General features: G+C 39.6%; 3 protein-coding genes across 3 annotated transcripts; all 3 read right to left on the minus strand.

The window, feature by feature from the left end:
- Nucleotides 1–366: 366 nt before the first annotated feature.
- LOC126920182 (uncharacterized) lies at nt 367–2,267 on the minus strand. The gene is made up of 4 exons (XM_050730195.1): nt 1,561–2,267; nt 782–975; nt 595–705; nt 367–517 (listed from the first exon to the last, which is right to left on the minus strand). Exons 1-4 carry the CDS (start codon nt 1,726–1,728, stop codon nt 379–381), a joined length of 612 nt encoding a protein of 203 aa, XP_050586152.1. The 5' UTR covers nt 1,729–2,267; the 3' UTR covers nt 367–378.
- A 3,117-nt stretch (nt 2,268–5,384) lies between these two features.
- Nucleotides 5,385–13,335, minus strand: LOC126920183 (uncharacterized). Its single transcript, XM_050730196.1, has 4 exons — nt 13,073–13,335; nt 11,516–11,694; nt 7,257–7,373; nt 5,385–6,044 (listed from the first exon to the last, which is right to left on the minus strand). Exons 1-4 carry the CDS (start codon nt 13,235–13,237, stop codon nt 5,936–5,938), a joined length of 570 nt encoding a protein of 189 aa, XP_050586153.1. The 5' UTR covers nt 13,238–13,335; the 3' UTR covers nt 5,385–5,935.
- A 2,226-nt stretch (nt 13,336–15,561) lies between these two features.
- On the minus strand, nt 15,562–22,571 carry LOC126919993 (uncharacterized). Its single transcript, XM_050729775.1, has 4 exons — nt 22,019–22,571; nt 20,637–20,809; nt 19,497–19,613; nt 15,562–18,401 (listed from the first exon to the last, which is right to left on the minus strand). The coding sequence occupies exons 1-4, from the start codon at nt 22,160–22,162 to the stop codon at nt 18,272–18,274; spliced, it is 564 nt and encodes a 187-aa protein (XP_050585732.1). The 5' UTR covers nt 22,163–22,571; the 3' UTR covers nt 15,562–18,271.
- Nucleotides 22,572–23,281: the final 710 nt, after the last annotated feature.

Genomic DNA, 23,281 nt, shown 5'->3' on the forward strand with positions numbered 1-23,281 from the left:
ATTCAGAGGAAAACGTTCCGAAAGCTCGTTGTGGTCGATCTAACTCTAGTTTCTGCTACTTTCACAAGGAACGGAATATATCGTGGTTTTAATTGTTGAATCGAATTCAATCTCCTCAATTTCTTGGTAATTTCGTAAAAGATAGAATGGCAGGTGCGCCTTCTAATTACATCAGATTTAATCGCTTTGTCATTTTCAATATTTCCAGGCGAAGAACAATAAGTCGAACTTCTTGCGATTGAGTTAAATTTAATATATTCGTATTGAGACGCGAGCAAAATGGTATCGTGCGTTGGTTTTCAGCTGAAACCTGATGAATCGTTGGATTTGGAAGGTGTCTTTCATGCAGGAAAATTTGTCGAGTAAAAAAGTTTATTATTAACCTAGATCGTCGGAGTACAAGTTAAAGAGTAACAGCTTCAAGAGAGAAAATGGACAAGGATAAATAACATCACATGGCATCTTTGTTCTGTAAGCAACGTCGTAGGAATCCACTTCCTTCACACGTTCAACGTTGCTGAAAAGAAAGAGGAACGTATATTCTGGTAAATTCTAACAAAGCTTATTTCATACAACGTTTTATCCAAACTGTACCTTAATATCAATCGAATGACGTCTTCCACAAATGACACTCCTCGCGGACTCAACAGCGTTTTTGCCTCGCAGATGGTCCTGAGAATGCACTGTTTTCCTGGTAGGTTCCGACTGAAACAAGTTGCTCTGGTACTTCAAAATGAAAACAAAGGACGCGCCATCGAATGCGAATGTATGCAAAACACACCTGTTCAACGCAGTCTCAAAAGTGGCGTACAATTCGCGACGATGACGTCGTTTCACCATCCACGGCCTTTTCTTGTGATATTTTTTCCGGAAATTCTCTTGCTGCGGTATCGGCCAAATTACATCGAACTCGAAATCGAGATTCCAGTTACTGGGTAGTTTAATTTGAATCGGTTGCAATATGGACAGCGTCAGCTAAACGATAAGAAAATAAATACACTTAGTACAATATACCGAGTACTTGGTATAGTTGAATGTTTGTTGTATAATATAATTTATGATCCTTTCTTCAGGATCGAATGATATTGCGCTTTAAAACACAAAATCTAAATTACTAATTATTAGGTAATACATAGATGTATAAATTATACGAGCGTACATTTTTATTCTTATACTTCTTACCAACATTTCCTAATCAAGCAAACGTAAATGAAGTCAATTTTCTCGCCATGAAGTCGATATTTAAATACCGAGTAAGGTATTGTAAGGAAATAATAAAATGCTTGCCAAGTTGAACGAGTTAAAGTTAGTAAGTGTGTGTGTGTGTAATTTATAAGCAGGGATTTATATCGTTTCTATGATCTTCGTTTCAAGAATAAATCACGAACGATCTGTAAAAGTGACCACTTCACCATTCTTTCATTCTCCGTCGAGAAAGATATATTTTCCACCAGAGGTCCATGTAGTCCGAGGAACTCATTTCGTATTCCGTAGGAAACGCGCTCCTTGACCAGCCCCGCAATGACATTAAATGACCGAAACGAAATAGCCAATACTTACCACAAATGTGCTGCCCATTGGAAAAGTGAGTCGCCTTCGTCTGGACAGAATCTCCGGTGATCTTTGATCGGGGATGCTGATGTCGGTGTGATTACGGTGACACACGTGGTCCCCGAGGACCAGCTCGAGGATCCTAGCGAGAATCAGCACCAGCCACGGGGCTCTCATTTCTTCGAATCACGGGCTGAAATCAGCGTTTCACGATGGTGGACGAGCTCTCAGACCTCTCCCGGGAGGAACAGGAGGAGCAAGTTTTTCAGAAAAGCCAGCAACATCCTTCACGGTTACGTCGACCTGTGTACGCGTCGTCCGACTATTGCTTCGCCACGCTACGAATACGCCTCGCGCTGACTACGTTTGTTTGAAGTTCCAGTTAGCAGATTTGGTTCGTTGTCTCTTGTTACGCGATTCCGGTTTGTCTCTGCCATGGACCGTGAATTTTTTCCAGCTTCTCGATCGTCGTATAGATCGGTTCATTTCAATGTAGCGAATAACAAGATTTTGAAGTTGCGTAAAGATGATTCGTCGACTCCTTTTACTCCTTTCCTTTCGCTTCAGGATGAACATTATCAAAATGTAAAATCAACATCAGCATCTTCGTATATATCGTAAAGCTAATTATAATTATAACTATGTTAAAGTTGTAGATTCATAGATTTCAATCTTATTCTCATTTCATCAAACAAAAGAAACTTCTTATATTTTAAGAAAACGTTTATGACATAGAATTAAAATGAGAGACTTTTTCATATTTCATTCAAACTTGAGATATTTATCAGCGCTATAAAAATATAATTAGATCGAAAATAATTGGAAACGGGGTTTAATTGTAAAATATTACGAAGTACTCTTTTAGGAGATTCGTATATTTCGTAGACGATATATACATTTCGTAACAAGGAACTCTGTTACCTAAGATGTGTGCGATTAACGTAAAAACATCCGAGCAAGTCCTGTTCGTAGCCGCAAAACAGTCGATCTCCTCGGTCCACGACGCGACGCAGAGCCGAGGAACACCTAATTTATGGCACCCTCAAGTATTTGCCGCTTTCTCTTCACACAGTGTGTAAGAGGAAACGAACGACCCTTCAGAATACTTGAAAAGCTTCACACTTTCTTACAGTATCTTCCTTCTTCTTTGTTCCTATAATTTATAATAATAGAACGTATATAACATTACCGACTATTATTAATATTAATTATTACTTATTCAAACACCAAGAGGATGTACTGGATTGTATAACATTGTATTACCATGTTATTGTTATAATAACAAGATTATCCTGGCATAATCAATAATGGAAACAATATAGCTAGCTCATGCATCCAAAATAGTCAAGTAATGAACAGGAGCGGAACGTTCGTTCATAATTACAACCTCTCGCATAAAAGACGTTGGCCCGTTTAGGCATCGGCCATTCATTTATTCGCGGAAATATTGGTTGGCTGTAATTTCGGAGATTCCCTTTGCTCGTTTAAAATGCAACGACTCGTCTAATTAGAGGTCACTGGATAGACAGAAGGCGGGAAAATCAGATCGTCTCGGACGTCGGATAAATCACTGGTCGTGGAACTCTCCGGTGGGAGGAAAAAAGAAAGGGGGAATAGAGACGAGAGGGCCCGAAAGTGAAATTACCTCATAAACGGAAACCATGGGAAGTGATCAGGATATCTTGGAGATTGGGAACGCGAAAACGTCGTCGTTGAATATATTTTCGGAGATTTGCGAAATTTCGGAATAGCCTGATCTAGCGCGACACGGGCTATGGGGGTGGAGATCCACCTACCCCTTGGGGAATTCTTCGCAACAGTCGATAATGTCAATTTGAAATTCTTCCGCGGTGAACTGGAAAACGCGGCAGCTAGCTATGGGTGGAAAACTGCCTTATGATACTGCGAACGTTTGATTCTCTTAAACTATACGTAAAGTATACTTTAGCTATTTCGGCAGACAAATTTCTACAGTAATGGAACACAATTTAGGGAAAATACAGTAAAATCGATCAAGGGTTCGATGGAAAAATGACATGAGGAAGATCGGCATAGCAATCGAGTGGCTGGGTGAAACCGGATGCTATTGTTTTTCTAAGATAAGAGTTATGGATACGCGTTCAATTTATGGCCACAGATTCTAGCTGATCCTTCGATCACACGAGAAGACCTGTAAGCCGTAACACTCGCTAGTTTTTCTTCGATGGCAGTTTACAAATTTCCAATGAAAATGTTTCAGCATTGTTTTATATACCGTAGTCGTTTTTTACTGATTTAAGAGTTTCATTAATGATCATTCTTAAATTTGTTCACTTCGAACGTTAAATGACAAAGACTTAAAAATCTCTTGTCCCAATTGTGAACTATCTGAATCGAAATTTCAGTGAAACCTCCTATTCAAATATGTATACACAGAAACATTTTATTTAATTACATGTATTAGGTCGTCTGAAAAGTTTCTTTCGTTTTATAAGGAAATAATAGATACACAACATTTTCCGTTTTATACTATTTCATCGAATTACATATGATTCATTTTGTTCTATCAAACTAAAGATCACAACGTTTGACAGATTAGGTTTTATGTTTGTATAAAGATGCGTTGTTGTAAAACACGTGTCTGTAAAAGAAAGACACTTTCCGGACAGCCTAATACAAAAATTGGTACGTTTTGAATATGATACACCCATACGTACGTACAGTGGGTTAAATATACATATTAAACAACTGGTTATTTAATACCATTAAATGCGTACGTAAGCACACGTGCAATTAATCAAATTTCTGTGGATCTTGTTGGTCGTTTTGCGAGATCGCTAGAACAACGATGTATCGACAAGATCTGTAAAAATCGGTTTCTTTTAACAAATCAATTTGAAGCTTTTGCATTTTGGCATTTTTCGCGTGTATAATGTATCATATTGTGAGCCGTAGCAGTAAAAGGGTTAATGATGCGTGATGGGAACGTAAGCCTCGGTTACCGTTCTCAAAGGATGAGAATTGCGTTACGGCGAATGTGTGCGCGTGCAAACACACAGCGCTTGAGGTCGAACGCGAGATACGCGTACATGTAAGCAAAATACCGAAACCATGCACCAGCCCTCAATCCCCGGAAGGATACGCGCTCGAGCACACGGCACGGTATTATTCCAGCTTACGCGCGGTGTTGTCGTAGGACTAATGAATCCGCCGATAACCGTTTACTCAATGAATACCCACGATTCGTATCGTCTTCGGCGACTTACCGTATTAATTATCGGTGTTTTGTGGTTCAATGTTCGAGAAGAACTTGAGTAGCTTTGTTGTAGTTAGATGTAAGTATCCGTTTTCACCAAACGAAGACTACAGAGAAGGAAACATAAATTATAATTCCTATTTTTTTTTTTTTTTTTTATAAAGCAATAGTTTTAAGATTCAGTACAGTTAGTCGATGATAAACATGTAACCAAACTTATGCTTTTATTTGGTTTTTTAAAATATTTGAAAATATTTTATGTACATTTATCCATATTTTTTCATTGACTTCAAAATTGTAAAAATACTCATCGTAAAGTTAACATATCACATGTGTTAATAATCATGTGTTTAGTTTCTATGAAATTTTGTTATTTTAATTATATAGTATAGTTAAATAATAAATACTATAATTAAGTTATATAATAAGTTATATAACATAATAAAGAGAAGAAATTATCGGCTATTTCATCGTTTAAGTCTTAACACTAGCGCCAGTCAAAATGACTGATTTGACAAATTTATTTTAAAATTCCTACTTCGTGTTATATTTTTTCTCCGCGATGATGTAATGACTTTTGCAGGGATAAATAAAGGTATTAAAATAAAAAAATTTTATTTCGTTTTGTTCATTTAGAATGAATGTAATTTTGTATCATGGTTACTTATACCAGTACCAGTCAAATTGACTGATCATTCTATGGAGCACAGTCGTTGGAATAAGACCTGATTTCCCGTTTCATAAAGCAATATTTTACAAATCTTGAAAATGTAAACGATTATAAACAAGAATATTATTTCAAAAGGGCTTGTGACACAAGAACGGCGCAACGTATACCCCACATCTTCGTGATAGAATTTGTATTTAATCAACGACGCAAAGTTTCATTAGATTTCTAACAAACACTATTGTCGATGCATAATTTCCATATATTCGCATTACTTATAAACAGATGAAAATATTATAATGGCACTGTGATTAGTTTCATTTGCAAGCTCTCGACGTTAATCAAATAGCCAGTGCACAAGGTACGGCCATTGGGCGGTGTACGTAATTAAATGTAACTCGACTGTCTTGGAGCAACCTCTTTGGACACCATAGCCTCGGCATGGTTATTTGGTAAATTAAGAAGAAGGATTTCGTTCTCTCTTAGAACACATCCGGACATCTCCGCTGCGCTTCGTTGCAATTCTCTTTTAGGAAGTAAGCTCTCTCGTACTCGGTCATTGAATCAGTGTTGTCGTAGCTCGCTGGTAACCTGAAACGAGGAAACTTCGCTGAATTATCGGTGCAGCGCGAGCGAGAGTAATTATTAAAGGGAGGAAAGAGTATATCTTGATGAGTAAATAATCTACAAAGTATTCGCGTAATCATCCGAAGGAGAAGTTTCACGAGAACGAGAAGTCGAAAAAGACACTGGATCGTAAAAGCCTAAAAGATTAGCCTTTTTACGGCTCGTCTTTTAGCTCCGTGAAATTCGAAACTAATCTAAACGACCCGGAAATATGTAGAAAAGTTCGAACATTTCGCACCACCTTGGTAATTATCAGAAGCAACACCACGAACTAGCCTTTTTCCGGATAGAACAACAAGCTGGCTGGCCTCGGGGCCGTGGAAGAGCTCGCAGATTTTTGCCGCGCCGGAAACTTCATAACGATTATTAAAACGGAACGACGGGAAAAGTTGTGGAAAGGAATTGCGCGAGCCTCGGTGGGCTTTCGAACTTTTCCTAGATGCAGCCGGTCCGATGACGACGTTAAACGTCACACCGGATGTCATGAATAAATTCAACGTGTTATCGAAAAAGTGTAACGCGACCGTCATGTTGCCAGCTTCGAGCTGCTTCTTCAGGATAACTTCACGAAAGACGTGAACACGATGACACTTTGATAGCGAATGCATCCGTCATCTCCTTTCCCTCGTATCTTCGTTAACTTCTTTCCATCTTTTATCACTTCCTGTACGTCCTCTTTTTCCTTTATTTTTTTCAAGCCGATTATGGTTAAGAAAAATTATATTCCGTTCAGTTTGTCCACTCGGTGTTTTCTTCATCGATCAATCCACGATTAATCAACGCATCTCATTTTCTTCATCTTCCGCTATTTACCGGCTTCTCGATATTCCGCCTTAATCAATCTTTTTGCTAATCATCGTTTAACCATTCACCAGCGCTCACTCTGGTCATCACCTTCTCGACGTTTTCACTTTCCCTCGCGCCGATCAACATTTGATTAATCAGCGTTTTCCATTCGGTCCGTCATCTCTTTGCTGTTCGATGTTATCTCGATCAATCTTCCTCCGTCTATCGCACTTCGCCCCGTGTGATCTTCCATTTTCGATCGACGGCTGACTGATCGATCCTCTCGGCGTTGCAACATATATATTTAAGCGATTTACGTTTTACCTGCTTCATTAAGGAGACCGACGAAATCCAAATTATTTATTAATTTAAACGTTAAAATATACTCACGAAAACACAGCGTGCATGATCTCTGCGAGAAAATGTCCATTCCCGATCTCCCTCCGACTCCTTCTAGAGGCGTTGCAGATTGCCTTCAGGACGCAAGCCTTTCCATCTTTGCCTTGGCTTGCATGATAGAACAAGAGAGGATGGTTAAAGGGTGGTTTAAGGGACACACGGATCGTTTATCATTATCAGGCTCGTTATCGTCGCTTGGCTGTCCGTGAGTCGGCGGTCCATTCATTAAGTTCGCAATAATACCATCGTGCCTTGATACTGGCCGAGCACGAAGTGGCTCGGTGTAAACCAGCGAACGTTTACAACCGCTCTCTCTCCGCCCTTTCCAGCTAACCTCGCCCTTGCCACCGTTTTCCCCGCGAGTAAATACTACCGATTATACATAAAGCGCCACGACCTTCCTATTAAGATTCGGATAATCCGATGCTGTACACTCGCCACGCCATGCGCTGCAACCTGCTGCGAATCTCGAGATAAAGTCGAACTGTGTCAGGCGACTCAAGTTTGGAGGATTTTGGAGGCAACTGTGGTATCAATCGATATAAGATATTTATTTTTTAGTTGAGTATCTGTAAATGTTTTGTGATACAAGTGGAAACATATGTACAAAATGTTTCCCGGAAACCGTAAAAAAATTATCGAAGGATGCCATTTCTGGTCCCCATCGAGTACCGAAGTTCAGTGACCGTGTTAATTTTGTATCACCCTGTACCTCCGTACCGTGAACGATAATCTTTGCCAGAGACATCGAGATCTCTTTTGTAATCGTCGCACTGTATATTCGAAACACCGAGGTTGCTATTAAAATTAATGCAGTCGATGTTGTCGTTCGCTCGCATTACCTTCGAGAGAAACTTGTTTGAAGCTACATGTGCATCCGGTTAGCAGCAGCCAGCTTCGAGAACAATGGAACAGCGACCAAATGCAACTGAATATCTACGCTGTCCTTGCGATCAGAAAATTCGTTGCCACGTAGCATCTTGCACGATCAAGGGTAGGATAAACGTGTCGGGAAAATAATTTTCAACGACGCTGGAACAGCATTTCCTGTGACAGTTTACCGATTCACCACGCGTATTTATTGTCTCTAGGGGCGAAACGTAGGAAACCGGTAACGAGGCGAACGAACGAGAAATCGATTTGGAAACGCGGCAGGCAGTAAATGAAACGAGCATAAATATAAAAATTAATCTTGACTATCATTTGTCGGCGTTGCGCCGAACTCCGATACACCAACTTGACAAATGGTTACCAATATCGGGCAATCGAAGATATTTATGCAAGCAACGCGCGATGCTCGACCGCGCGACGACTCGCCGTTGCGTCGAACGGCCGTTTCAATCGATCGATAACGCCTTCTTTCCAGTTACGCTTCCGCGTAATGCATCCCTTTCGCTTATCCGAGGAAATCTCCGGCGTTTGTCAACACCGGAACGCTGTCGGATATGTTTTCAGCGCTCGATTCGCTTACCGATACAAGTCGCTTCAAAATGATATTTATTTAAATTTTTGTAAATCTGTTGAAATATACGAAGTTCTAATGACTAAGCATTTCTTAATTTTAATTTCTAATTTATTTTAGCTTAGATTAAACGAGAAATAATTCAGCATCGCGTAAAGAATATGATATGATACTTTAGTTTCCTTCGGTTTTGAAATGCCAGGTAATGGGTTTCAGAACCGAAGAAAACTGAAAAGCGTTTCAAGTTAAGACGTAGACGGTATCAAGTCACGTAACGTTTGAATATCGACAGCCAGATGATTGAAAAACTAAATCTGTGTCTCGAAAATAGTCTCTTGCCATAAATCTAGACTAACGTCGAACTCTAACAGGGATGAAAGATTTAAGATACAAAAGCGATGCTCTTGGATAAATATCGAAATGGAATCGCGTGGCATTTATGACTCGAAGATTTTCACGCGGATTCTAAACATCGAAACAATTGGCGAATGGATCAACGGCAGCTTCTGATTCGGCGGATCGACCCTCGAGTTCCAGCTCAATCGACTTCTTAAGGTTTCGTGCACAATCACACGTCTAAGGCAGCATTATTCGCGGGGAAACAAAGCGAGCCACGTTCTCTGATGCTTCGTTCGTTCGTTCGCCGGTCGAAATTCCAAGCTAAGGCTCGAACCACGAAGAAAGGAGCCGCTTTATCGTTAACGCGATTCAGAACCGCACAATCGCGGACCGTCCGCCCAAAACCTACAGCTCTTTCACCACCCTCGCTCTCTTTCTCTCTTTCCTCCGTTCCATCGACAGAGAAACGAACGGCGAAAGCTCAGTTTGGCAGCGCCGTGCTTTGTTCCGTCCGTCAGCTTCTTCTGGACGCGTCCAAAGAGCTGAAACGGCGGTCGAGGTGGAATAAGAGAAAGAGAAAGGGAGACGTAAAAAGGGAAATAGAGAGCTTTGAGCCAGCTGAAAAGCAGAGAAGGTTGCATCGGTTGACGTTTCGCGATCGCCTTCCGCCATTTTCGTGGGTCAACGTTTGTTGACGCCGAGGAGAGAGGAAAAAGAGCACCTGGCTCGAGAGCCGGCCACTTAACCCTCCCTCGCTTCTCGTTGTCGTTTTTCACGATTATCCGGCGAGAATCGGACAAGTGGCTGTGGAGAAGGCCGACTCTATCGACAGTAAAAATTCGAGACCGCGGAATTGTTTTGCATCCAGAACGCCTCTTTAGCCAGGGCCGACAACGAACAGGCCCTCTGGGGAAAGGAACAATGACGCGAACCCTTCGAACGCCGCTGCAAGAAAGACTTGCCTTTCGTAGGGGTAAGACAATGCCAAAGCAAGTAAAATCGGTTTTCATGGGCAGCTTACATGGAAATTGCCTGCAGATTAATGGAGATGAATATTAACAGGATAACACGCGAATAGTGTAAATAAAAAATACCAAGTCTTTCATGGCCTAAGTGATTAGAATTAAATAATTAATTTTTAAATATTTCATTTGAATAATGCTCAATTCTGATTTCTATTCGATATAGCTCACATCTAGAAGTTTTAAATCGTAACAGACAGCGTGAGCAAACGTTCGAATCCTTTTATGAGAAATTTTAATGAACAGGTAATATAATAATTATATTTTGTATAACCTTTGATGATACATTGCTTTTGTATCATTCTACGTATAAGTTGGCTACATTAAAATTTCTTTTATAATATTTAAGATATAAGACGCTACGATAAATATTGTATCGTCAAATAAATTTATGTATCGCCGTGTTCACTGATAAAATAGAAAAGTAACTAGCATCGTTCTAGGATGATCGGGTTAATTGTAAATGCATGGGGCCCTTTGCCAGTATCCTCTTTGAAGATCGCGACCGATTTAATCGCGTTTTCGATATCCTTCACAATCTCGTATAACCGAGGATTTAATTTCATAGGGCGGCACCAGGTTCTGGAAGAGCGCCATGATATCCAAATTGCTATCTAAGTGACCGCGGCGAGCGTAAAAGCGCATCGAATCTACATCGACCAACTTCGTTAAGAGCTTTCCTTGTCGCTCTGTTATCAGTGAAAAGAAGTTAAAGCTATTTCAGAATAGCGCGTTAACAATCGGTGATTTACATCGAAACAATCATCCCCCTTATGGGATTCTCGAATAGGAACTCACGTATATATTCTTCGTTTAGCAGAAAGGATAAAAATTTCCCAAATCTAAACCTTTCGATTGGGGAAAGTCATCAGGAACAAAATCTAGAAAAAGCTATTGTCAAAGGATCGATTAAAGAAAAAAGCTCGCGAGTGTTTCTCGAATGCGATCTTCTCGATTTGCAGAAATCTATCAGAAGAGCTCTTAAAAATTTCTCGTCGAGTAATCGATTAAAAGAAACTCACGACTACATTCTTCATTAATCAGAGAACCTCGAAATTTTCAGATCGATATTTTCGAGTGGAAAAATTTCCGCGAGCAAACTCATTAAAAAATTGTAAAGGAAGAACACGTTTCCAGGAGTCAGCAAGAAAATTGGTAAACCGGCGCAGATGCACGTTGCAAAAGCCAGCAAAGGGTTTCGTAAATATAATACTCTTTGATCCCTTCGTGGATTCAGGAATCGTTCGAGCGGACTACACGGAACGACCGACAAACTTGTCTGGAATTCTTCATCGCACGAAAATCGGGCGGCGAAGCGTGCAAAGGGCTCGAGAAAGCCTCGTCAGGCCGGAAAGACAGACGGGTAGACAGAAAACGGAAGAAATTCTTTTTTCTTTCCTTCCTTCTCCTTTTCTCCCGCCACTTACCTTCCCAAAAGAAGCTCCATCTTACGGTACAGTTGCCTTCTGCTTCGACGATGGTAATCCCCGAACGTGTTCGACAGCGTGCTCTTCGAGGGCAGCTCCCATGCCTGGCCAGCCGTCAATCCAATGTTGAACATTCCCTCAGGCTTCGCGTAGGTAGAGATGGTCATGCAATACACCAGCTGCGCACGATCGAACGTTTGACATCGGCCAATGAATGATTTCTTTCGAGAGATACGTGCAAGTCTGATTTGATGATTTCTTTAGTGATTTACGAAATGTCTCTATAGAGGTTGGTGTGAAATTAACGCAACATATCGTGTAGAATGAACAGACGAAAAAGATTTATCTAAACTTGAATTTGAAAATGGCTTACTACGAAGTTACAAAGCTTGAAAGGAGCCATATCCATCGTGTACATTTTATAAAATGTAATTTTCGGTTTCATAGCTTTAAACTTTTTTTGCTTTCTTTCCTAACGAAATTATCACTGTCTTAAGTGTCAATTATTATCCGTATGGCTACGTGAAGTTTTAAATCGTAATAACTATACTTTAGTTCTTTTACAATGCGGAGAGACTCGGGTGTGCCATTAGATTATTGCTATTTATTTTCCATAAAGTGTTGAAGGAATGTTTTTCGAATCTAATATCAACAAAGTAAGTAATCTCGATGACAAAGGAACAAAAATTTGAATTGGAAAGGAGATTCTTTTGTCTCTCGAAAGATCTCCTTTATTCTGTAACATATCACGGATTCGTATAAACTTTTTCCACCTATTCGATTCAAAGTACGTTTCAGCAATTTCGCTGACATATAAAGACACACTGCATGTTTAGATACGGGCAAACATAGTGGGCAGAAACGGGCATTCTAGGGATGTTAGATGCAACAGCCAGCTCGAAATTTGCCAAGTTGTTTAAGATGAAATGGAGAAACACGCCTGTGGTCAAGTAGAGGATGAGACGTGGATGTAATTTCTGGAGTGAGAAGATGCCGACAGCAATTGGTAAATGGAAAGAAGTGGTTCGTTCGTCGATAAAATGTGGTTCGAGCGCTCCGATGAATGGGAAGCAATGAAGTTTTATCGGCGAGGAAAGATGCACGCAATGAAACGGCAAAATGTGGAGGAAGATGGTGCACAGTGTCAAAGTTCACCGTGTCACACCGACGCTTTATTGATTGTTAAACGTTAACCCGCATTCGAATTTCCGTTCCTATCAACAATTCATCTCACCCAATTACCGACGCTCCAAGGAGAAGCTGCTTTCAGCTCCTTTTAGCGCTTGAATTTTCCATGGGAACGTTCCGAACACACGAAGCTAAAGGACTCACGGCCGAAACGCAGCCAGCTTCAGGCCAGCCCGCTTATTAGAAATTATCAGAGCATCGTTTACGGCGCAACTTCCGGCAACTTATCCAGTTAAGATGCGGCCAAGAACGGACGTGTATGCGTGATTCACAGGATGTAACGTTGTAACCGAGTTTTCCACGATGTTATTAAAGGGAAGTAACGATGTTCTAGGATAGTCGGGAAGTTTCATCAAGAAGTAGACTCACTTGAATGTTGCTGCCTTCCGGAAACACTAGGTACTCGCCCTCGAACTCTCTCTTCGACCTTCCAACGCTTTTATTCCTCATTTCCTCTCCCTTCGTCCACTCGCCAGAGACTAAGACGTTAGAATACAAAAGTTCGATGCAGAGTATAAAAAACAAGAGACACATAGTGTCGGGTGGTTCGTTAAACAGTGCGCAATTGCTTCGGTCAACGCAGGAGAAATCGGTGAACGTGTTCCTTGCCTCGAAGAAGACGTTAAGTGACTCGAAATGCCGGATGATATAATGGCGGGTAATGGTGGTTAGACCGTTCCTCGGTCGTTTAGCGGGACAGTTTAAGGCGGCATCGTTAAATCGCCTTAAATTAGTCGTTAAAATGTAGCAGTAGGATTGTGCTCGATTTTAACTAGCCCTGAATATACTTTTTACTGCTCGACATGGACTAGCGTATTTAAGGAACTGTGTTCCAACGATATTGTGTCTCGGAGGGGACTATGGGACAACTAACCGTAGAAGAGATTCTGTCCCTAAACTACGTTTTTCAATCTCTCGCAGATAAATTACTCTGTTGGGATACGGCGGCTCTCTGGGAAGATCTACTTAACGGAAGATTAATCTCGAAAAAGTGTCAACTTGTTGAAAGTTCCACCGAATCTTCGTACCCGAAACTTCACTCGCAAGATTTACAGCGAACTTGCTCGAATGTTTCGAAAAGAACAGTACGATACGAAGTGTATTATTAACTTTTCCATGTGAATGATCGGAAAGTTCTCTTTCTTGTCGAAAGTATCGTCTTTAATCATTGGTTACTGATCCAATGATTAATTTCCATAATCCAATGATAAATTTAATTTAAAAAAAAAAATGAAAACAATAAATAATTGGTTCTCAAGATTTGCGAATTTTCCAGCTTCTTACGCGCTTGTCGTAATCTACAATTTGTTGCAAAGGAATACACGTCGAAAAATTCATTCTTAGAAATCGTATGTTACCTATCTTCTACGAATACACCTTTTTAACATTCCCATAACGGAATGTGTATATTAAATATAAATAATAGTCGCTGTGAACACATTTTGCAAGAAGACGTTTTCTACTTGTGTCGCCAGTTATTACAAGTAATTTGGTTAAGATTTGTTGAGAATTGTGGATCGTAATCGCCGAAATAAATATGTAGAAACACTTTCATTACGTGTAGAGATGATAATAAAATAGTTTTGTATTTATTTAAGATATGATTTAGAAGATATACATGGATACCCATTACACGTGTTTCAGCGCTCTTCTAGTCTCACTTTTACCATACGCACGGAACAGTGACATTCTTTTCTTCTATGAGACGCTGCGCACGCGCGTACTCACATACATACTCACACACGTAGTCGCACACATATATGTGCAACACTACTGCGCGGCTGATCTGCTGTAGCACACAGAATTAAATATATCTCGATAAGATTCATTAGTAATTTATAAACATATGATACAAGTTATCACCAATTATCTTCGATTACCTCGTACTTTCTCTATTCCGTTTCCTTTCAGCACAATAAATTTATGTTTAGAGAAAAACATTTAGATTGCTATTACGTATCATTACTGATCAGTTGATTAACAAACTCTGAACGAACCACATCCTTTCTATCCATCCCTTCCATCGCTCTTACATCCCTTGTCTTTCTTGCTTTCCTTTAATTACGACAGCAGATAGAATCCAAATAGGCAAGGGGGAGGATTCTGAAAAGGCTCGCGCAATCCATATTTTCGACATAGATTACGAGAAGCGAAATATTAAAAAGCGTGGCCGTTAAATATTAATCGACATCGGCGCACAAAAGCAGGCCGCGTTGTATGAATAACGTAAATGGATTTTCGCCGATATCGTCCGCATAAATAGCGGACCTAGTGCAACGAGCAAAGAGCTTGTCCGCTCTGCGTGGCGTGGCGTCGCGCGGCTACTGGCGGGCGAAAATGAATTACGCGATACGATCCACGGCCAGGAGGGATTAATAGAAATGAAGGAAAGATCACGCCGGATCATCGTTCCGCGAGCTCGCTAAGTAATTAGAACGATGGGCATTGGCGTCCCTCTTTCGACCTAGGAAATTGTGAAATTTCACACTGGAATCGCTGGCCAAAAATATAATTGGAACCGGCCACCGTTCAAGCTGTACGGAATTGCGAATTTGTTCATGACCGCGATATTATTCTTTCTCTCGCTCCTTTCGACAGAGCATCAAGGTTTGCCGTAGTATTACCGTGTATCGTTCTGAGTTGTCGCGAATTACTCGGACTTTGCCATTTTGATTAGCGTTTTTTTCATAATTGTAGTAATCTCCTTTTAACACCCTCGTAAAACCAATCTAAATTAGGTCGTCCTATAAGCGATGCGATTTCTTTTTGGATTGCGGTTAAAAAATAATGGAACTTGTCGCGATAGGAATTTTATAAAGAGGGAAAAATGATAAACCAGCGTAGAAAATGAGAGAAATTATTGACATTGTATAGATTACACTCACATATAGACGTAGGTAATTGTATATTTTCATCTAATATACAATACCGTTCATGACTATTGGCATACTTTACTCGATTTGTAGCAAGACATAATTACAACTTATATTTATTATCTTCCTGTGAAACAGGAAGACTATTTTAAATTGTCTATTAAAAGATGTTGAGAATACTTACATCTCACTTGTGTGTATGTGTTTGTGTGTGCACTCGAATGAGTACATTAGTAACTCGCAATAGTGCTTATGCTTTTGTTCTCGTCGTCAGTAACATTCCATGTGTAGCAAAATAAAACCTTATTCATTGTTCGAATAAAATCCACTCACGTCATATATGGCACCACGTTGGGACCTGACTTTTGCCAAAGATATAGCAACAGTATTCTGCGTTTTACCATTTAGTATACACGTCACTACGTACGTCCACTGTGCTATACTTTGCCAATTTGTATTTTAAGAATAACTTGAAAAAAGATTTTTCTATTAACGAAGCGACGTATCTCATTTTCATTCCTTTGTTGCAGATCATCAAAGTTTAATTTCCTCGTGAACAATCTTTAATTTTAAAAAATGAGTTTCAACATCAGGTTCATAGAATGACGATCTTGGTCCAATTTTCTTGAGAGGTTTTTGTGAAAGAACATAGAGGATCCTCTGACAAAAAGCAAGGGCAGAATGTATATTATGGCTTCAAACTTTATTGATGGAACATTTTCATATTAGGCAGGATACATCTTTTACTTTTTAAAAGTGAATATAATTTTATCCGAGCCTTCCTTTTTATTGAATTGGAAAAGGAACGGCGAAAGCAGGATTCCATTCAAATTTTATCTCGATGGTACCAACGAATGCATTGTACAACTGACTCAGCTGTATCTACATCGACCTGACGATACGAAAATCATGCTCTTTACGCGATATTACAACATTTCAATTAATACCAAAAATAATTTGTTACCTCAGATTCGCCATTAAAGCTCGTGCGAATCGCGTAAACATTGGAAATTGCATAATTGGAAGGTTAATGCGTTTACAAATTGCTACGGATGAGTTTAATTATCTCTCTCCATCTCTCTGTTATCGTCGAAACCTTATCCCCCTCCTTAGTCTTTAAAACAAAATCCATATGAAAGTCTACATAAATCGGATTAAAGTAACAGTGAAAAAGTGAACTACGGCGATAAAGTTATTTTACTCGAGAGAATCGAGTGGAAATTTTGATTTTTTTCGTTGAAGCTAGTGTTCTACGTGCGATGTACTTGGATTAACACCATAAAAAAAAAAAAGAAAAAAAACGTCACGAATGCGTTTAGTCGTTATATTTGCTGGTTAAATATTGGACATTTAAATAACGCAGGTTTCGTCTTTTTTTTCGTTCTGTTCCATTTTTCTTTTCCTTCCTTTTATTTTTCCGTCCGGTCCGTTTACAAAAGGGTTGAGAATGACGGGCTCCCGGCGGCACCACTCCACCGAAATGAACTATAAATCCGCGGTCACTCGGTTCACCATTTTGTTAATGCAAAACGAATTACGTGTCGTCGACAACGGTGACGTTTGCCGCGATATACAGATGAAATATACAACCGAGGAAAGATCGACCGTGAAATCTTTGAAATTCAGCCGCGAAATCGTTGAATGAACCGCATAAAATATTGGGGAAAAGAAAAATGGACCGTTTGAAGCACTTTAATTCGATTAAAAATAAGAGAAACGATAGAATTATGGGTATAAACATGCAGCTTTGCTCGTTAATTCCAAGCTCCTCTTTTTAAATAGATTAGTAAAGAACAGCCTTTGTTCCAAATATCACTTTGGACTGAGCCTGTACCTTAGTCGTACTAGAACTGCGTGTTACAAATTATTCCCGCAAAGCTTTAATAATCTTTCTCTCGCGTTAGAACAGAATATATTTCTTTTCACTTTCTCTGAAATTAGCCGTTAATTATTGCAAGATAAAATAAAATATAAACACAAGATACTATGACTTTACTTTAATACTTTCTCATAAAGAATAGAATAATGCACTGGTAGGTGCATTAGGAAATATCTACTCCATCTAAAAGATATCGATGATCTTCAAAACTCGAAAAAGTGACTTTAACAGAAGAAAATTCTGAATAACAATGTTTGTCATGTGAGAGTAAGTATGCCTCTCTTCAACTATCGAATCATTTATAACAAAGAGACAGCAACAACATTTAAATCGCATTTCTGAATGTGAAGATTTCATATTCAAAAGTGCAAAACTATTGCCACAAATATTACTTGACTATGAATTTACAGGTTGTTTAAGAAGGTGCAGCTGTCTCCTTATTCATTTCTTCTATTAACAAAACTAGCTAAGAGGAAGACACGTATATCAGTTTCTCGACAACATGACGCGTCTCGCGATTCTACGTTCTACATTCAAAAATTCACCCAAGCACCAGTCATATCCGAGAACATCCTGTTTGTCCGAGAAGACTGTCCTTCGCACTGGACACAAAATTGCAGCCCAGATACAAAGATCCACGCAAGTTGGTTGCACAATCATGCGAACTAAGTTGCATCGAAAACGGAAGAGTGGTGGTGTGGTTCAGGTTGAAAAATCAGCGTGGAACGGGCGAGCAGCCAGGAAAAGTCCACCCATGAAACGCGGTCAACGTTTGCACACGCATACGAATGCGTTCAATTCCTGGTTACTTTGGCCTCAGAACTCGAGCTCGTAAATGGAGTGACGGCAAGTCGGATAAAGATGGCCGCAATCCTGTCCGCTCTGGTGCGCCTGCTCGTAAGCTTGATCTTCCGATCGTTCGAAACGCCCGCCGTCCCTAGGCAGCCTGTAAGAAAGGAAAATAGGATTTTAAGGTAGCCGAATGGAACTGATCGAGACGAGATTGCCTCGTCGAACGAACACGGGCTTCGATTTCGGACGTCCTCGATCTGCTTCTTTCGATGAAAGTTACCCGAGACAGATAATTCTCTTATCTTGTAAATACGTTTAGCTGTTGGATTTTAGCTGTTTAGATTTTTGTCTTATCTGTGGAAAAGTGGAAAATTAGGTGTGTGAAACTTTGACTAGTTGTCAGTAACCTTTTTTGTAAGAAGTAAAAATATGTCGTGATTGTTGGCAAAATTATTATTCGTATTTATCATATATTTCATTTTAATATATGGCACAAAGTTGGTGGTATCTAAATGTAATAACACAAAAGCCTGACAACTTATAGACCGTTCTAATATCTTATGAGCAATCGGTAATTTGAGTGAATGAAATTTAAGAGTAATATTTTCGGCTGATATTTTATAAGGAGACCAGTGAATAGTAACGATAGGAGATGATTTGGAAATGGAACACGGTGATGATGGCGATCTATTCGGAGTAGCTAAATCGGTTCGTCAAACGGTGGTTAACCGATTTCATGGATCCGGCATCATTCGTAACTCAATCGTTTCGCTTGATTAATCCCTTTAATTGATTATATGCCGACCAGCCAGACGTTTCAGTCTCATAGTCGCTACGATTTAGTAACTGTTCGAATTAGTCAGATCGATCTACCTTGTCATTAAATATACTCGTAGTTATTACGTGCAATAGAAGCACGTACACACAGAACATCCGCCTTTTTCGCGATTCAGTATTTCGCTTAATATTAACGTAAATACTTCAATGAATATTAACGATGTAATTACTATACGTTATCGTTGCTTCGTTTCACATTCATACGCTGCATTTCCTATTAATACAATTATGAATATGAACTGCAGTTTCGATAGTCATTATCGATCTACTTTTTATAGAAATGTCGTACAAAGCATTTTTAAAGTGAAGATTTCAAATGCTTAATGAAACAATGTATATATATATATATATAGACATTATCCAGAACCATAAAATATCAAGTTGACAGAGATGAATTAAATAAGATACTCACGTGAAGATGGCGTGCAATAGCTCTTGAACCAGGCTCCCTTTCCCAAGATCCGAAGGGTTCCTCTGGGCGGCCTCGCACAGAGCTTTCAGCACGCAAGCTCTTCCATCCAGGCCAGTGCTGTGAATAAGCTTTTATTTAAAAACCTCACATTTTTACAAAGAACGCGTGAAATCAATATTTCCGGTAATGGAGCGATAAAAGTGATACAAAGTTCTTGAAAAGCTACGACGAGGAATATCAATCAAGTTGTCTGTTCGCCCCAATGACGTTAATTAAATTTCTACACGAAGGATAACGTTTCTATGAAGTGATACTTTGTTCGGGAACTGCTCAACAGTATCTGTTCATAAAACGAAACTTTATTAAAAGAGAATATAAGAGCACACGGAAACAGAAGAAACCGGAAAATTAAACGATTCTACGATATCATGATCCTTCCCCTGAAAACTCCACGCTCACTGGAAGTACTTACTCTTTCGTTGAAAAGTTTTTAGTTTTTTTTTTTTTTTTTTTTGATAACTCGGCCTATCACCAATGTCATTTATTTAATATCCGCGAGTCTATCGTGTTATCCATATCACATCGTAAATACGAATCACGAAAAAAAAAAGGAAGGCGTTATACAATAACGAGGACGAAATCAAACCAAGCGTCCTTCTGTTTCGTTATTCTCGCACGTTCCGCATGATAATTCTTGCGCCTGCCACGCATTTGCATGTGGCGGCCGGCGAAAAAGGGTTCCATTTGCATGTTACGTCACGCTTCGGGAACGAATGAAAAGCGAGCTTTCGCCGAATAGAAACAAAAAGACCAGAGGGAAGGGGGAAAAAAGGTGGTAGTCCTTCAGAGTTTCTATACTCGCCGCTTTTCTCCTTTCATGATTTATATGATACCCTATTTCCTGACTAATTCGAGAGAATTCCGCGATTGCAAGTTGCAGAAACCGATAATAATGGAAGCTAGTGTAATAAACGAGGAAATCCCTGAATCTAGTGACGAATTTTATGATATAAGATGGACGAAGAAGCGAGATCAAATCTTCATTAAACTTGCCCCAAACAAAACAAACGGGAGTGATGTTATTTGAACCGAAAGAAAGGCCGGAAGTTGAAAACACTGGCGATAAATTGACTTACTTACGATTGCAGTAAAGCCTCTATCTTCGGGAACATGACGCTTCTGCTCTTTCGATGAAGCAACTGCGCAACCTTCTCGTCGACTTTGCTCGGCAACTCCCAGGCTAGAGCTGCAGTTAACCCCATCACCACATCGTTCTCTTTCGCGTAGGTTCCTACTGTTAAGCAAAACACCAACTAAAGAACAGAAAAAAGAAGCCAAAAATTAGTAACACGGCCTCGCGAATCTGAAAATTTATACAAATAATAAGTAACACTTTTACAAAAATTAATTGTCTATATCCTTGTTATTCGTGTCTAAAAACATGTATGAATGAAAAATATGTAAATGTTGAAGTAATTACTTCTAGGAAAACTCTACATCTCTTTCTGTTGTATACTCGGGACTTGGACACCGCCGTTACGAGGAAAATAAAATTTAGTGAAGCAAAAAAATGAGAAAAAATGAGAGGTACATATTATTGTGCCCTTGAATGTGAATGTTGTTTTGGGTTACAAGATCTAGAAACAAAAAAGCTATAAGTAGATTTTTATTGCTGTTTCTTGTAACTTTCAGCTATACACCAAGGCTAATTTTTGGTAATGTCCTTTGCTATAAATTCTACCTATCACATTCTATTGCAATGCAACACTGCTGCATTTATACTTATACTTACTTCAATATATATATTCTATTACAAATTCATCCACGCGTTCCTCTATCAGATAACCTCAACAGTAAATATAGACAAGTGTACACTACCATCGATAAATAATAATAAGGTATTTTTTAAAATGGAATTCTTTAAATTAATATCGCAATGAGCTGTTAAGCCGATGTTAAGGGATTAACAGCTGTTCGACCTAACCGGTGCAAAAATGCATAATTTTGTTTTCAGCGTTTTCCTTGGTTGTATTACGATCTATCTTCTTGTAGCTCTGATGTTGTATCTTAAGCTTTTAAACGTTTACAAACGTAATTATTTATTAATATAAAAAGTCATAAGAATTAAGAGGCTAAAAGATTGATGAATCTCGATAAATATGATAAATATGTGAACCGTACGCTGCACTATTACAATCCCGCTGAATCATTTTATTTATATGACTCAAAATAATATATTATAATCCCAAGGATTCATATTTTCTAATGATATTAGGTTATAATTAAATATTAGGTCGTCCGAAAAGTTTCTTTCATTTTATAAGGAAATAATGCATGCACAACATTTTCCCTTTTATATTATTGTATCGAATTACGTATGATCCATTTTGTTCTATCGAAATAAAGATCACAACGTGCGACAGATTAGGTTTCATGTTTGTATAAAGGTGCATCGTTGTAAAAGACGTGTCTGTAAAAGAAAGACACTTTCCGGACAACCTAATATATAAATCGTAACGTACCTGCACGTTGCTGCCTTCCGGAAAAATCAAGTACCTTTTGCGCCTCGACAGGGTCCTCGGAGCGTGGGTCGTGTTGTCCGTGGCACAGATCGCGAGGATATCGAGGCACCAAAAGACGAACAAAAGACCTCGGATGCCTGGCATCCTTTCGATGCAACGCAACTTTCCACTCTCATGCGATCTTCTCTCGGACGCTTAGCACCGCGTCGAAAGGGAAAGTGTCGAACGGAACTCAAACGCGAGTTTCCCCTCCGCAATGCACTTCACTGGACCAAATGAGAAATGCGAATCATCGAACGATTTGAACGCGGCTGCAATGTGTTCTGCACTGACCGATCGTCGTCGTTTCTCGAACAAACGTGGAATGCTTTCCAGTGCCGGTTAACGGGAACAACTGGTGTCTCCTGTGTCTATCCACCAGTCTAATGAACCGTCTGACGACTCGTCGACAATTCGTTCAGCAAACGAAATGCTTACACCGCAGTTCGATCCACTCCATGGCTCGTTATCACGACCTCAATCGTGTTTCTACGGGATCACGGTCTTTAATGAACGGAAGATATACCGAGGATGATGGTTCGCCGAAGATGGTGGATTCTGGGTATATCAATCAAAGGAATTTCGGCCAACGCAAATTAGTTCAAAGTTTCGTCCAAACGATGGGTAGAGGATTTTAACTTTCCGGGAAATTATTCCGGTTATAGATATCATTAGTTCTTTACAGAAGCTCGTAGATTTGAACCTGGTTATCCCCATTTCGACTATTCTATGTTAAAATACTACATTTCTTCTTATTACTTTATCTTAGCAACTTTTCAATATGTACCAAAGTCGTATTATTCTTCTTATTGCTATAGGTAATCCAAGCAGAAGCCAGGCTCTCCGTATAGAGGCAGATTTCAGCTGAGATTGCGATGACAATCAAAACCACGTTCAGCCAAAACAGACGACGATAGCTTGAAATATAGGCCAGGAACAGAGTAAACGAAACACGGAGAGGCATGGGCCGCTGGCTCATTGTACTTTTAAATGCGCGCTTATATTAATTCATACTGTCTTCGCTGGGCAGAATGTTGCCCTTCTGAAAAAACTGGATGGCCAACGAGAGTGGCAGAAAGAGAGAAAGAGAGAGAGATGGGACAGAGCTCTTTTTCACCGGGGCGACACTTATTTCCTCATTTCGCGGGCCATAGCGGCGGAACGAGCGTCTGTTAATTGCATATGGGAGTTGCGCTCGCGAGCACAACACGCCTAAACCCCATC

The sequence above is a fragment of the Bombus affinis genome, chromosome 9 (assembly GCF_024516045.1).
Source record: "Bombus affinis isolate iyBomAffi1 chromosome 9, iyBomAffi1.2, whole genome shotgun sequence".
Classification (NCBI taxonomy): Eukaryota; Metazoa; Arthropoda; class Insecta; order Hymenoptera; family Apidae; genus Bombus; species Bombus affinis.

Bases quoted from the DNA above. Each gene is read 5' to 3' on its own strand.
- LOC126920182 (XM_050730195.1), bottom strand. From the start codon at position 1,728: ATGAGAGCCCCGTGGCTGGTGCTGATTCTCGCTAGGATCCTCGAGCTG. The intron at 976-1,560 runs GTAAGTATTGGC...CTTATCGTTTAG, and splicing joins CAATGGGCAGCACATTTGTG to CTGACGCTGTCCATATTGCA. The intron at 706-781 runs GTGTGTTTTGCA...AACTTGTTTCAG, and splicing joins TTTGAGACTGCGTTGAACAG to TCGGAACCTACCAGGAAAAC.
- LOC126920183 (XM_050730196.1), bottom strand. From the start codon at position 13,237: ATGTGTCTCTTGTTTTTTATACTCTGCATCGAACTTTTGTATTCTAAC. The intron at 7,374-11,515 runs GTAAGTGGCGGG...CTATCATGCAAG, and splicing joins ATGGAGCTTCTTTTGGGAAG to CCAAGGCAAAGATGGAAAGG. The intron at 6,045-7,256 runs GTGAGTATATTT...TCCTCGTTTCAG, and splicing joins ATCATGCACGCTGTGTTTTC to GTTACCAGCGAGCTACGACA.
- LOC126919993 (XM_050729775.1), bottom strand. From the start codon at position 22,162: ATGCCAGGCATCCGAGGTCTTTTGTTCGTCTTTTGGTGCCTCGATATC. The intron at 19,614-20,636 runs GTAAGTAAGTCA...GCTTATTCACAG, and splicing joins ATAGAGGCTTTACTGCAATC to CACTGGCCTGGATGGAAGAG. The intron at 18,402-19,496 runs GTGAGTATCTTA...CCTTTCTTACAG, and splicing joins CTATTGCACGCCATCTTCAC to GCTGCCTAGGGACGGCGGGC.